The following is a 15,051-nucleotide window of genomic DNA, read 5'->3' on the forward strand; positions in this document are numbered from 1 at the left end:
CTAACCACACCACGATCCACTCTCGCAGTCATACAATTAAATAGAGTCAACAAAAGTATAAGTTTCAGACGCCTGTTTATGTATAAACTCTCCACCTCCCTCGAGCCTTCACTCAAAATATGTTCCTTTTACGTTCTCAACACGTAAAAAACCAGTGTTCACTGACAAAATGCCAGTAGTATGTAGAAAATTATAGGAACACGCTGAACCCGTGTAAATATAGTTAAATGAGAATGTTCTGTTCGAAAAGCTCTAGTTCGTGCAGGTGTCCACACCCCACGTTGTCCCTACTCCAATGAAATCATAGATACGAAAAGACAACGGTGGTCAACGGGGTGCGTACGACATGGTGCACTTAGCTTTATCTCTGCTGCTGCTGCTTAGCCGGTATGCTGGTTAGTCGGTTCGCTGGTTAGCCGGCCCGCTGGTTAGCCGGTTCGCTGGTTAGCCGGTCCGCTGGTTAGCCGGTTCCCTAGTTAGCCGGTCTCCTGGTTAGCGTAGCTTCAACAGGTCCTGCCAAAGTCAGCCGTGCAGATGTTACAGGAACTCGAAACGAACGAATCGGATCGAACGAACGAACGAAGGCTGCAAACAGAAAGCATCGGTGCACTAAACATGTCAGCTACCCCTCACCCACCACCTTAAAACATGTCATCTTTAAATATCTCATCGAGCACGTGGGCCTGCACAAAACGGACTTTTTACAACAACAAAACAGCCATTTTCCGTCCTTCTCTCCCTATCTGCAAAAACCATATACAGATTAGTATTTTAGCGTCACAGAGAGTAAATTATGCGCTAACCTGGAAAGAACAACAGAGAGTATTTCATTCCACAACACAGACTCATCAACAGCGTTAAATAATGATTTATTACCTCAAAAGCCTATGATTGTACTCTCAATGGAAGCAAAGTCCGCCTCCTCCCTGGAACAGTCTCTGTTCGTCAACAGTGACCCAAAACGTCCAGAACCCCTTGTCGAATCCTTATGCGAAAGCCATCGCCGACGAAGGAAATGTGACGACTTGTCCTCAGCAAAATACGTGGCAGAGGAAAGGAATAACTTGTGGAAGCTCCCCTAGAGTGCCGAATACAATATTCGGTGAAAAACCATCATACTCTAGAAACTGTGTATTAGATCCTTCCCCTTCTGCCGCTGGGTGTCAAGTGCCCCGTACTCGTGTCTCTGTCAGACAACCTAGCCAAATAACACGTGACTGACCTTGTCACAAAACCAGTCCAGCTATACACAATTTTGCCTCCCCAAGCAGAAAAAAGACACGAGAAACTCAATCCCTGAAAATCCCGTGTGCGCTGTCAGCGAAAAACCTGTCAGCTCTATGACAGCAGAAACCCGCACTGTGAAGCTCGTGCGTTTCAAAACATCCGTGCTCGGGAGCACTGTCAGCAAACTCTGCTGTGTCCAATATCACGCACAGGCGCTTTCTATCATAACCGACCAAGAACAGGCACTCCACTGAGTGACACTTTCTTGGTCTCTGTCACCCGATCGTGACACACCTCCCCTCTTCAAGACGAAACCTCGGTTTCGCTCACAGTCATGTTCTCCTCTACAGCCCGAGAGAGAAAGTCAGCTCCAACATTGTTGGCGCCCGGAATGACGCGTACCGTGAATTGGTACGGTTGGAGAATGAACGCCCAGCGCATAAGTCTGGCGTTTGCCAACCTTGCAACCTGAAGATATTGCAGAGGTTGATGGTCTGTTTCCAGACAGAAAGGTCGTCCTCAAGAACGAGCAACCCCTCGTTTCACCCCTGATAACTGCAACCTTCTCTGTCTTCTTGTCTTTGTTCTTCTGGTCTTTGTTCTTCTCCCCGTAGGCTGTCCTCTCTATGTAGGCGCGCAGCAGGTTGGCATGGTACAGGCGTGCTTTCCCGTGCATCATGATCCTGTAGTCGTTCTGGCCCACCCTCGCTGTCACCTCAAAAGGTCCTTGCCACTGCAGTTGTAGCTTGTTGTGTTTGACAGGTAGAAGTAGCAACACCCGTTCTCCAATCTTGAAGCTGCGCGGCCGTGCCTTGCGGTCGAATCCTCGCGCATAACGCTGTGCTGCTCTTCCCAGGTTCTCTTGAGCCAGTTTGCAGGTCTCTTCAATCCTGTTCCTGAGTTCTACGATGTAGGTCGCTGTCGTCTGCACCTCCTCGTCAGCTTCTTCGTCTGTCCAAGCCTGACGCAGGATAGCCATGGGACCGCGTACCTGTCTGCCGTACAACAGCTCGAATGGGGAAAAACCCAAGCTCTCCTGAGGAACCTCGCGGTATGCAAAGAGCAATGCTGGGATGTACCTGTCCCACGTGCGTGGTTTCTCCTGAGCTAGTTTCCTCAGCATGGTCTTCAAGGTGCCATTGAACCTCTCCACCAGTCCGTTGCACTGAGCATGGTAAGGAGTGGTGAAGTGCTGCTCCAGTGATAGCAGTCGTGCTGCCTCCGCCATCACTCCTCCCGTGAACTGCGTGCCTCTGTCGGTGAGTACCTCTGATGGAATTCCCAGCCGGGACCACATAGTAACCAGAGCCTCAGCTACTCGCGTGGCTTCAATCGATTTCAGAGGGATCGCCTCTGGGTATCGAGTAGCGTAGTCCACCATGGTCAAAATGTATCTGTTTCCGTCCTCTGACGCAGGCAAGATGGGCCCGATGATGTCCACTGCCACCCGACGAAAGGGTTCGTCGATGAGCGGCATCTTCTCTAAGGGGACCTTCCTCACCCTTCCTTTGGCAACCACCTTCTGGCACTTATCGCAGGACGCACAGAAGCGTCGGACATCCGTGCAGATGCCTGGCCAGTAAAAGTGGCGCCAGACACGATCCGTGGTCTTCTTGGTACCAAGATGACCTCCCAGAATCGAGTCGTGTGCCGTTGCCATGACACCCTCGCGAAACTCGCGAGGCACGACAACCTGTTTGAATGCACCTTCCTTGTTGCTGAACTCACGGTAGAGCAACTTCTTGTCCCTGAGGAACTTTGACCTCCCATGCTTCCCGCTCAGCTTCACCTTCCCCGACTTCGCGTGCTCCCGAGGAGTAGCTAAGGTCGGGTCAGAATCCTGAGCCTTCGCGAGAAGCGCGGGGGTCACGTTCCCCAGGGCAGCTCGTGCAGCAGGTAGGGGTTTGAGAGGTTTGTCCTCTCGCTCCGCCTGTGCCCGCGTGAGCACTGAAATGACGTCGGGAGACCGATAAACGGGAACCTCCCTGGTGACGCCGTCCACAAACTGAACCCGGTTTCCAATGAGCAGGTCGCATGGAGGATCGTCCATGACGACGGCCACAATGGTCCCCGTGAACAACGGTGTTACGACCTTGATCACTGCCGTGTTCAAGTCGTAAGCGTGAGATGCCTCGGCCATTCTCACCCTGATGCTGTCTCCTGTGTAGGCCATAGCTGGAACTAGACTCGCCCGAACCACTATCATGTCTGCTCCTGTGTCCCGCAGACCTTCGCCCTTCACTCCGTTAACGTAGACGTTGCAGTGGGGCTGGAAATGCTTCCTGGAGCACGGAACGCAGAGTTGTGGAATTGTGCATGAGCTCGTGACGTCCCTTAGCTCCTCACTGCCAACAAAGTGTACGCCCTTCTGGTCAGCCTGTCTCTTGTGGCAGTCCTTCTTCACGTGGCCCCGCTTGTTGCAGTAGTAACACTGGATGTCAGTTCTGGAACTCGATCCCTTGTGTCCCTGATCGTCCTTCCCGTCCTTGGGTCCTGAAGAACCCGAATTTCCCGTTTTTCCTGGCCGTGAGCCTGAAGATTTGCCGGAGATCGCCTGGGCGTCCTCGTGCACTCTGATCCAGTCGGCTGCCTCCTGAGTAGTCTTTGGCTGGTGCTCCTGCACGAAGGTCACCACCTCAGGTCGCAGGCTGGACATCAGTTGTTCCATGACAATGAGGTCGGCAAGGTCGTTGACGGTCCAGTCCTTTTCGGCCATCTCCACCCAGCGCCGCAGGTAGAGATTAAGGCGTGCCACAAACTGATGACTCAGCTCGCCGCTCAGTCTCTTGCTGTTACGCAGACGTCGTCTGTAGGCTTCCGCAGTCAGGTTGAAGCGCTGGAGTAACGCCTTCTTAAGTGCCTGATAGTCTCTCGCCTCGTCGTCATCCAAAGCGTTGTAGAGCTGCAATGCGCGTCCTTTTAAGCAGGTGCTAAGGCGGCTAGCCCACGTGGCCTCTTCCCACTTCTGGTCGGATGCAATGCGCTCAAACCGGCGTAAAAAATCGTCGAGCTCGTCCTTGTCATCGTCGAACGTCGGCAGTCTCGTACGGTCGGCAACAAACGTCGGCGCGCTAGCCTGAGTAAGCGTACCCTTGTCGGCCTGTAGCCTAGCTAGCTCTAGCTGGAGATCGCGATCCGCCTGCTCTTTCTCTTTCCGTTCCTGTCTGTCAAGTTCGGCCTGTCGTTCGGCCTGTCGTTCCTGTCTCTCAAGCTCGTCTTTCTTATCCTGTCGGTCACGTTCGTCTTTCTCTTTCCGTTCTTGTCTGTCACGTTCGTCTTTCCTTTCCTGTCTGTCTCGTTCAGCCTGTCGTTCCCTTTCTTGTCTGTCAAGTTCGTCTTTCTCTTTCTTGTCCTGTCGGTCACGTTCGGCCTGTCGTTCAGCCTGTCGTTCCCTTTCTTGTCTGTCAAGTTCGTCCTTCTTGTCCTGTCGGTCACGTTCTTCTTTTCTTGTCAGTCGCTCAAATTCTTCCTTCCGTTCTACTTCTAAGCGTTTTAGAACGCTTCGGGCTCTAACGCGTGCGTCTCGCTCAGTCGGTTGCTCGCTGCCAGGAGTCTCGAAAGTTATTCTCCTCGTCGGAGATCCCCCTGTAGCCATGGTTAGTTTTAGCAAAGCTTTATCACAAAAGTAAGTCTAACGCAGCTATAGCTAGAATACGCGGTGACGAAAGCGGTGGATACAAAAATCCAGCAACCGGAAAATGCAGAAGAAAAATCCAAACGGTGTAGAACAAATCGCGTAGCCTACTTTATGGCTGCTTTTTGCGGTGAAACAAAGTGTTTCCCACAGCCGTGGCCTACTTTATCGGCTGCTTTTTGCGGTGAAACAGAGTGTCTCCCACAGCCTTGGTTAGGACAGAAGTCCTCGGACCCTTCCCCCCCAAAATTCCAACAAAGTCAAAATATGGAGAAAAATCCAAGTAAAACAAGACAGTAGAAATGTAACCTGTTACAGAATGCGAAACAACAATGTAGAGAAAACTGAGTAAAACGAATAACAAATCCGCTAACCCCGCTCAGCTCTCTGCAACGGAAAACTCTGAACGTACAACAACAAAGATTCACAAACAAAGAAAAGGGAGATAATCACAGTTAGCGCATACAATAACTCACAAATTACAATTTACATTTCCTGCAAGATGTGAATCGCTTAAGGTGTGGTATATGATCAAAACTATACAAAAAAGGGTAGCACCAAGCAGAAAATAAGTCGAGCACTGACGAGATTATCTGCTCTTAGTTATCCTTAATTGGTGGGTCTTTATCAGTTGGAAATTAACTGAGTAAATCCCGGCTTGGCCCCCACGTGTCACGTTTCAATATATCACTCAAGGTGATTATGAACCGGTTAATTACTACTAATTAACTAACCACACCACGATCCACTCTCGCAGTCATACAATTAAATAGAGTCAACAAAAGTATAAGTTTCAGACGCCTGTTTATGTATAAACTCTCCACCTCCCTCGAGCCTTCACTCAAAATATGTTCCTTTTACGTTCTCAACACGTAAAAAACCAGTGTTCACTGACAAAATGCCAGTAGTATGTAGAAAATTATAGGAACACGCTGAACCCGTGTAAATATAGTTAAATGAGAATGTTCTGTTCGAAAAGCTCTAGTTCGTGCAGGTGTCCACACCCCACGTTGTCCCTACTCCAATGAAATCATAGATACGAAAAGACAACGGTGGTCAACGGGGTGCGTACGACATGGTGCACTTAGCTTTATCTCTGCTGCTGCTGCTTAGCCGGTATGCTGGTTAGTCGGTTCGCTGGTTAGCCGGCCCGCTGGTTAGCCGGTTCGCTGGTTAGCCGGTCCGCTGGTTAGCCGGTTCCCTAGTTAGCCGGTCTCCTGGTTAGCGTAGCTTCAACAGGTCCCGCCAAAGTCAGCCGTGCAGATGTTACAGGAACTCGAAACGAACGAATCGGATCGAACGAACGAACGAAGGCTGCAAACAGAAAGCATCGGTGCACTAAACATGTCAGCTACCCCTCACCCACCACCTTAAAACATGTCATCTTTAAATATCTCATCGAGCACGTGGGCCTGCACAAAACGGACTTTTTACAACAACAAAACAGCCATTTTCCGTCCTTCTCTCCCTATCTGCAAAAACCATATACAGATTAGTATTTTAGCGTCACAGAGAGTAAATTATGCGCTAACCTGGAAAGAACAACAGAGAGTATTTCATTCCACAACACAGACTCATCAACAGCGTTAAATAATGATTTATTACCTCAAAAGCCTATGATTGTAACTCTCAATGGAAGCAAAGTCCGCCTCCTCCCTGGAACAGTCTCTGTTCGTCAACAGTGACCCAAAACGTCCAGAACCCCTTGTCGAATCCTTATGCGAAAGCCATCGCCGACGAAGGAAATGTGACGACTTGTCCTCAGCAAAATACGTGGCAGTGTGAAGGATTAACTAGTGGAAGCTCCCCTAGAGTGCCGAATACAATATTCGGTGAAAAACCATCATACTCTAGAAACTGTGTATTAGGTCCTTCCCCTTCTGCCGCTGGGTGTCAAGTGTCCCGTGCTTGTGTCTCTCTCAGACAACCTAGCCAATAACACGTGACTGACCTTGTCACAAAACCAGTCCAGCTATACACAATTTTGCCTCCCCAAGCAGAAAAAAGACACGAGAAACTCAATCCCTGAAAATCCCGTGTGCGCTGTCAGCGAAAACCCTGTCAGCTCTATGACAGCAGAAACCCGCACTGTGAAGCTCGTGCGTTTCAAAACATCCGTGCTCGGGAGCACTGTCAGCAAACTCTGCTGTGTCCAATATCACGCACAGGCGCTTTCTATCATAACCGACCAAGAACAGGCACTCCACTGAGTGACACTTTCTTGGTCTCTGTCACCCGATCGTGACATGAGTCTAAGTCTAAGTCTAAGTCTCTCTCTCTCTCTCTCTCTCTCTCTCTCTCTCTCTCTCTCTCTCTCTCTCTCTCTCTCTCTCTCTCTCTCTCTCTCTCTTTCAAGCAGTTATTATTGTCATTGTAACACTCGTTTACATCCCCTTTTTGTACATAAAAAGCAAAATGAATTTGATGTCAAAAAGGAAGTCAATGAACATGATAGCATAGTGTTGACGGTAGTAGGTGACTAAATCTTCCATGTGTCTGTGTCCGTGTTCAGACCCCCCGGAATCCAGCGCAGCAATCACCATAGAACCACGCCGGACGGAACCACTGAAGCAAGGCGACAACATCACGTGCACAGTGACTGGAGGCAAACCACGCGTGTTATCTGTCACACTCTACTGTCAGCACCCTGACCTTGCAGACCGAGAGGATGACGTCAGTGATGACGGACGTACGGTCAGCAGTTCCATCACCGTGGACACCTCACAGACCACAGCGGTCAACATGACCTGCACCTGTTTTGCTCACTGGGATCCGGAGCCCGAGCTTTATGACAACATTACGAATGCAGAGTTTATGTTGGAATGTATGTGATTCTACTTATTTGCTTTTGTTTCACATCATTGTGTATGTTGGTGAACACTCTGGCTGCACGCCTTTGTAACTGGTTTTTTTTTTTTTACACCCCCGGTATAGGGGTGTGTATAGGATTCGCTCCAGTGTTTGTTTATTTGTTTGTTTGTTTGTTTGTTTGTGTGTTTGTGTTCGCATATAGATCTCAAGAATGAACGGACCGATCGTCACCAAACTTGGTGAACAGGTTCTATACATTCCTGAGACGGTCCTTACAAAAATTGGGACCAGTCAAACACACGGTTAGGGAGTTATTGGTGGATTAAGATTCTACAAGGACTTATAGAGGGACATATTAATGGTCAAGGGAAATAACCTTCTCAGTTGGTGGCAGTGAGAATGGTTATTTCCCTTTGTGACCAACGGGGGTGTTTTTCCTACATCGGAGGAATTTCTTTTTTTTTTTTTTTTTTTTTTTTGGGGGGGGGGGAGGGGGCATTTTTTTTTCAACATTGTTCTAGTCGCGCTGTCTGTTTCCTGTGCATTGTTGTATTACCCAGCCACAAAGACGCAAGGACACTCTGACAGACTGGCACGTTTCTCCTTGTTTCCCCAAACGTATGCCACTAGATTGAAGGAGCGTTAATGCAATCGCCAGTGTTAAATCATCAGTGATTATTGTCTGCAGAGAGGTATGCCAATGGATCTGTGTCTTTCCTCATAGCGAATGCAGTCTAGTCATGACTGGCCTAGGGGATTTGTATCCAACGTCTCCTAACTAAAGTAATGGTAAGATGAAGCCGCAAATCGCGTTAATCTCCTCCTTGGATGTGATCACGTAACTAGCAGCCGTTGTATGAAACAATTGAAGCTCGCAAATTGTCCACATTCCAATTATAGTTATGCTGGTTACGTCAGATTTGATGTCATGGTTACCATGATACTAATTTTGTAACATATGCACTGTACAAGTTGCTTAATTAATGGTGTATCATTTCGTCTCCCCATGCGTCCGTTCGTGCGTTTGTCAGTAACTGTTCATTGCTGATAAGTAAAGCCGGTGATTTCAAACCAACATTAAATGGTAACGCTAGCTCATTCGTGCCGCCTAACACGAGTTATTGTTCATTTTGCCGGTCGGTATTCTTCACGCAGATCTGCCATTACAGTCTGATGTAGTGTTGCATTCCCAAAGCAAATAGCTTAGTTCGACGTTAACGTCGTTATTCAGAGTGGCCGACGCGGTTTGATAGAGGACAATTTTTCGGAGTTTAATTGAAACAACCACACTTTCCATACATAATGCATATGTTATATGAGTGTACCTGTATTTCTCCTTCAGACAAATCCATCGTGACAAACTTCACTGTGAACGGCAACACCAGCAAAACAGTTGCAGAATCCGAGATGGCGATGTTTCGGTGTCAAGGAGCTGGCCGGCCGTCTCCTACACTGATACTCCGCAAGCATGGCTACGGCACTGCCATAACAGATGGCTCAGATTCTGAGAAAGGATTACTGCATGCTATTGACAGCGCACGGTGCGAAGACCTCGGCAATTACACATGTGAAGCGAACAACACATTACTCCATCCCAACAGCGGAACGGTACAACTCTTTGTGAAGTGTAAGTAGTAGAAAAAGTAGTAGTAGTAGTAGTAGTAGTAGTAGTAGTAGTAGTAGTAGTAGCAGCAGCAATAGTAGTAGTAGTAGTAGTAGTAATAGTAGTAGTAGTAGTAGTAGTAGTAATAGTAGTAGTAGTAGTAGTAGTAGTTGTAGTAGTAATAGTAGTAGTAGTCTAACAGGGTCATAACAGACAGGCATACTATCCTGATAAATGTCATGTCCCATAATGTATGTTTTGTCATTAGTGCGCTGTAACCCTATGCATTCTACTTCTAACGTACTAACGTATGCATTGTTTTCTATCTCTAAAGGTTCAACACGACTTGCAAATTATTCGTTCAATACTGCAACACTTCATAATTTGACACAAGCGGGGATGACCCTTACCGTTATGGGATACCCAACACCTAATATAACAGTGTTTTTTTGTGGAAACAACACCGCCAGTAAATGTCCACCTGCTGCGGAGAGCGCGTTCAACAAGAGCTGCAAAAGGAACCAATCCGCGGAACATCTTGTGTACTGTACAATCACCCCCTTCAATATAACAGAGGATGAAACTGGTCTGTACAACATGACTATTAGAAACGCGCTGCAGGGGGCTGTCACTGCACCGTTTCAGATTCTACACGCAGGTACAGTTGTCAAACTGTGTTTGTTTCTCTTTTTTTCACAATTTTTATTATTCAGAAAAGATTACCTGCATGCATTCAGGTTCACAGTATGGGAAAGGCAATTCAGAATATTATGACACTAACGAACACACCTTATGTATACTATGGCAGAAAATAAAGTGGTTTTTTTAATATAAAAGCAGGAAAGTGTGTGCAGTTATTCTTGTATCAGCTCTGTGTACGCAGCCCACTTATGAATGTATTTGTCATAACTCATTGTAATCTGATGTACTTGTTTGTCTATTTTGTGTACATATGCAAGTTCTCTGAGGTACATGTTGAGAGTTGGTTGGACTTTAGCAAGTCTACACTTATAAACAAAAAACTTGGCAATTAATAATATGTGTGAAAAACCTTCATCGACTTTTGTCTTATTGTCATTGCCAAACAGTACAAGAGTAGGGTTCAAAGCAAGTCGGGTACAATTTGCACATTTCTCCCTTAGGCAATTGATAAATGCATTCCAAAAAGTCTGCACGCACTCGCATTCCCAGAGATAATGAAATATTGTGTCTCTCTTTTGTTTACAAAAATTACACTCATCACTAGCAGTCACACCCATGCTTTTCAAAATACCATTGGTAACAAGCACTCTATAATTAATTTTCATCTGAAACCACCGTAGTTTTGTTTCCTTGATTTTCTTTGTGGTCATAAAAATGTTCGGCCATTCAACCTCTGTGCCAATGATCCCTTCCCAGCTCTTGCAGGCATTGGGAAGTGTGTGTTCACCCAACATTACATCATAAAACACTTTGGCTCCCTTTGGAGATCTAGTTACAATGTCAAATGTTTTGTGCGATTTAAAACCATTGTTGTCTTCTAATCGAATATTGAATTTCTGCTTGACCGCACTGACGAGTCCACAAAAATCAAGAAACGGAACCTGGATATTGAATTTTGTTTGAAAATCTCCCAAGGATAAAAATGTGCCTGTGTCATTTACAAGATTTTTTACAAAAAATACATCTTTCTCTACCCAATCTTCAAAATACACAACCTTATTATCAATCTGAAATTTGTTATTAAAAAACAGGGGTTCCATCAAGATATCTGCCCCTTCTTTCACTGGAGTTGTTGGCCTGTAAAATAAGGGAAAATGATAATATAAAAGGAATTACAGTTTCGGACACCGAGTGCAAAATCAGTCAGTTTGCAGATGACACCTCCTTATTTTTGGAAGGTGATCAGGATTCATTCGTAGAACTTTTTAAAGATTTAGCAGACTTTGAATCCATCTCGGGGTTGAAGCTTAATTACGAGAAAACCTGTAACGTTTGGTTAGGCAGTAAAAGAAATAGCAATATTCAATATTTACCCAATTTTCAAATGACGTGGAATCCAGCACAGTTTAAATTATTAGGACTCTGGTTTACAAACGATCTTTCAAATATGGCAGAGATGAATTTTACGGATAAATTCAATCAAACAAAACAGTTATTCAATACATGGATGAAACGCTCTATTACACCTGCGGGAAAAGTGGCGGTTTTGAAGTCTCTTGTGTTATCAAAGCTTGTCTATCTGTGGATTATGTTGCCCAACCCCCCAGACCATCTGATATCTCAGGTGCAAAATATGTGCTTCACTTTTGTATGGGATAAAAAACGAGACAAAGTCAAGCGGTCCAATGCTGTGCACCCCATTGAGAAAGGAGGGTTGAATATTCCACATGTAGCTACATACATCAAATCACTAAAACTTACTTGGCTCAAGAAATGTCTTTCAGACTCTTGTAACCCAAAATGGAAACAACTTTTAGTCAAAGAATGTCCTGAAATTAACATGCTTGAAGAATACGGTCCTGTTGTTTTGAAGAATGCCATTTGTAATCACACAATAAATTTATTTTGGAAGAATGTGTTTGATTCTTACTTGGAACTTTATGACAGCGTTCCAGTGAAAGAAGGGGTTTGTTTCTCTTTTAGTGTGATTATCCAAGCATCCGCAATTTTGCCTTGCGGAACTACTGGTTGCAATACTGTAGTTTCTGATGACACTTTGCATTCTTGTATGGGTGGATGAATAGTGTTGGATGTATCTTTCCGAAAAAATAAATGAGAACACACTTCTCTTATATGTTGTTCTTCTTGTTGATACCGTATGTGTAATTCACAGGAATGCTTTGTTCTTTAGAAGACCTTGATGTCTCAGTTTATATTCCGACTTTCATCTAATGTGTAATGTTTCTGTGTTTCGGTTTATTACGTTGTGTTTTGGTTTAGCTCTGTCTTTGTCGACTCCTCTCTCTCTCTCTCTCTCTCTCTCTCTCTCTCTCTCTCTCTCTCTCTCTCTCTCTCTCTCTCTCTCTCTCTCTCTCTCTCTCTCTCTCTCTCTCTCTCTCTCTCTCTCTCTCTCTCTCTCTCTCTCTCTAAATAACAAAAAAACAATGGACACAAACAATCTTAATTCACAAATTGTAAAAATGTCACTTCCTTATATTGTAAACAGTTTAACCCATGTATACAATCTCTCTATCAGGAAGAATGTCTTCCCATCAGTGTTTAAAACGGCTAAAGTTATTCCAGTACCAAAGTCAAAAGACACCGATAGCCTTGACAACTACAGACCGATATCTATTCTCTCTATACTGTCTAAACCCCTGGAAAAGCATATACACACCCATCTCCTTAAATATGTTGAAGAAAACAATATTTTTCATCCTTATCAATCAGGTTTTCGTCCTAAACATTCATGTCATACTGCCCTTACCCGGCTCTGTGATACCTGGCTAAAAGCAATAAACAATCGTGAAATGGTTGGAGCGGTATTCCTTGATCTCAGGAAAGCATTTGACTTAGTTGATCACGCTATTTTGTTAGACAAATTACTTATTTACCTGCAAAATAGCTCATCTGTGTCCCTTTTTACATCATATCTGTCAGATAGGAAACAAGCAGTCTACCTAAACGGTTCATATTCATCACAAGGCACTGTAAAATGTGGAGTCCCACAAGGTTCTATCCTTGGTCCCTTACTGTTTGGACTATACATTAATGATTTACCATTACACCTCAAACAAGAAAATGCTGTACTTGATCTTTTTGCGGATGACTCAACACTTCACAGCAGTAATACAGATATAAATCTCATAAGAAAAGTACTCCAAGAAAGTATAGCAAATATTAATGATTGGTGTAATTGTAACAGAATGGCACTGCATCCTAAGAAAACAAAAAGCATGTTAATAACCACAAGACAAAAACACCAGCGACAGCTTCTGAGCCTTGATCTTATGCATGGTACAGTTAGCATTGCTCAAGTCCATCAACACCGTGTGCTTGGAGTTGTAATTGATGATGAACTTAACTGGCGCTCTCACATTGATACAGTTTATAAACGAGTTTCTAGGAACCTTTTCTTACTTAACAAGCTCTGGTGCGTTGTTTCTGTGGATGCCCTCAAAATGTTTTTCCACGCACACTGTCTTTCTCACATTTGCTATGCATCTACTGTCTGGTGCAATGCCAGTGATGTTCATATAAAGAAAATAAACACACTTCACAAGAGAGGTGTAAAGTTATTAAACCGAGATCCCAATATGACTACTCAAGAAAAATACACTCAACTGAACATTCTTCCGCTACATCAGCAGTTCTTTTTAAATGCTAGTGTTTTCATGTTTAAAATGTACAACCATGAAACACCTTCATACATCCAAGACCTGTTTGACCGTCCTCCTGGTAGAGCGAGGCTTTTGAATTATACGCTACCGCTCCCACGCATTGATTTGTATAAATCTAGTTTATCCTACTGGGGATCGCTTGTGTGGAATATACTTCCAATGTACTGTAAAACATGTCAAACCCTTTCATCTTTTAAAAAAAATGTTCGAAAATATCTTTGTCAAAAATAATTCTCTCCCTACGCTTTAAAATCATAACTGTTACTGCATAACATCTTAATCATCATTTTATTAATCAATGAACCACGTTATTATAACTAGTGTTTTGTTACTTTTAACCTGATTACAAATTCTTAGTTAATTAGTTATTCGTTTGGCTGTTCAATACATGTTATATAAATATATAATTGTAATGTATAATGTCATGTATGTCTAAAAGGGACAGGTTGGAAGATTAGGCATTGCCTAAAACCTTTATCCCTTTGTATTAAAGTTTTGAATCTGAATCTGAATCTGAATCTCTCTCTCTCTCTCTCTCTCTCTCTCTCTCTCTCTCTCTCTCTCTGTCTCTCTCTCTCTCTGTCTCTCTGTGTCTCTCTCTGTCTCTCTGTCTGTCTTTCTGCCTCTCTCTCTCTCTCTGTCTTTCTGCCTCTCTCTCTGTCTGTCTGTCTTTCTGCCTCTCTCTCTCTCTCTGTCTCTATCTCGCTCTTTCTCTCTGGCTCTCTCTCTCTGTCTCTCTGTCTCTGTCTCTCTCTCTCTCTCTCTCTCGTTTTCTCTCTCTCTCTCGCTCTCTCTCTCTCTCTCACTCTCTCTTGCTCTCTTTCCTCTCTCTCTCTCTGTGTGTCTCTGTATCTCTCTCTCTCTGTATCTCTCTCTCTCTCTCTCTCTTTCTGTCTCTGTCTGTCTCTCTCTCTCTCTGTCTCTCTCTGTCTCTCTCTCTCTGTGTTCGCCCAAACAAGGGAAACAAGTGTAACTGACGGTACGTACACACAGAGATATGTTTAGAGTGTGAGTCTTCACTAAACCCTTGGTACTTGCTATTCATCTGTCTGTTTTACTTTCAGTAACACCTACACAACCAACAACACCATCGGATGTGGATGCCGGGGTATCTTCAGTTACGATAGTGGTCATCGTCGTCCCATGCAGTGGTTGTGCAACTCTAGGCTTCGTCATTGTCATCGTGGTCATTAAGAAGAGGAGGAACTCTTGCAGCACCACACGTGAGTAATATTATGACGAGGCTTTCTTTATCAATGTGACCGTGTAAAAGAAAAAGCGGTATTAGTGTCACAGAACACTTGTTAGTAACGTGATGAAAACATTTGATAGAAACAAATTGACTGATTACATTGTTTGAGCCTTTTGGACGAAACTACGAACATGTGCATGTTTACGTATACAAGTATGTTCTATTTACTGAAGTATATATGTACTACACTACCTGTCATTAC

General features: G+C 44.7%; 1 protein-coding gene across 1 annotated transcript in view; it reads left to right on the forward strand.

Annotated features, from left to right (window-relative positions):
• LOC138957942 (uncharacterized) overlaps positions 1–14,828 on the forward strand; it is a 17,687-nt gene extending 2,859 nt beyond the window's left edge. Inside the window, exons 3-5 of the mRNA XM_070328963.1 lie at positions 7,374–7,685; positions 9,015–9,299; positions 14,662–14,828. Coding sequence (XP_070185064.1) covers positions 7,374–7,685; positions 9,015–9,299; positions 14,662–14,828 — 764 coding nt within the window. The remainder of the gene's footprint in view (positions 1–7,373; positions 7,686–9,014; positions 9,300–14,661) is intronic.
• The last annotated feature ends 223 nt before the right edge of the window (positions 14,829–15,051 follow it).

This window comes from Littorina saxatilis, unplaced genomic scaffold (assembly GCF_037325665.1).
Source record: "Littorina saxatilis isolate snail1 unplaced genomic scaffold, US_GU_Lsax_2.0 scaffold_345, whole genome shotgun sequence".
In the NCBI taxonomy this organism is placed as follows: Eukaryota; Metazoa; Mollusca; class Gastropoda; order Littorinimorpha; family Littorinidae; genus Littorina; species Littorina saxatilis.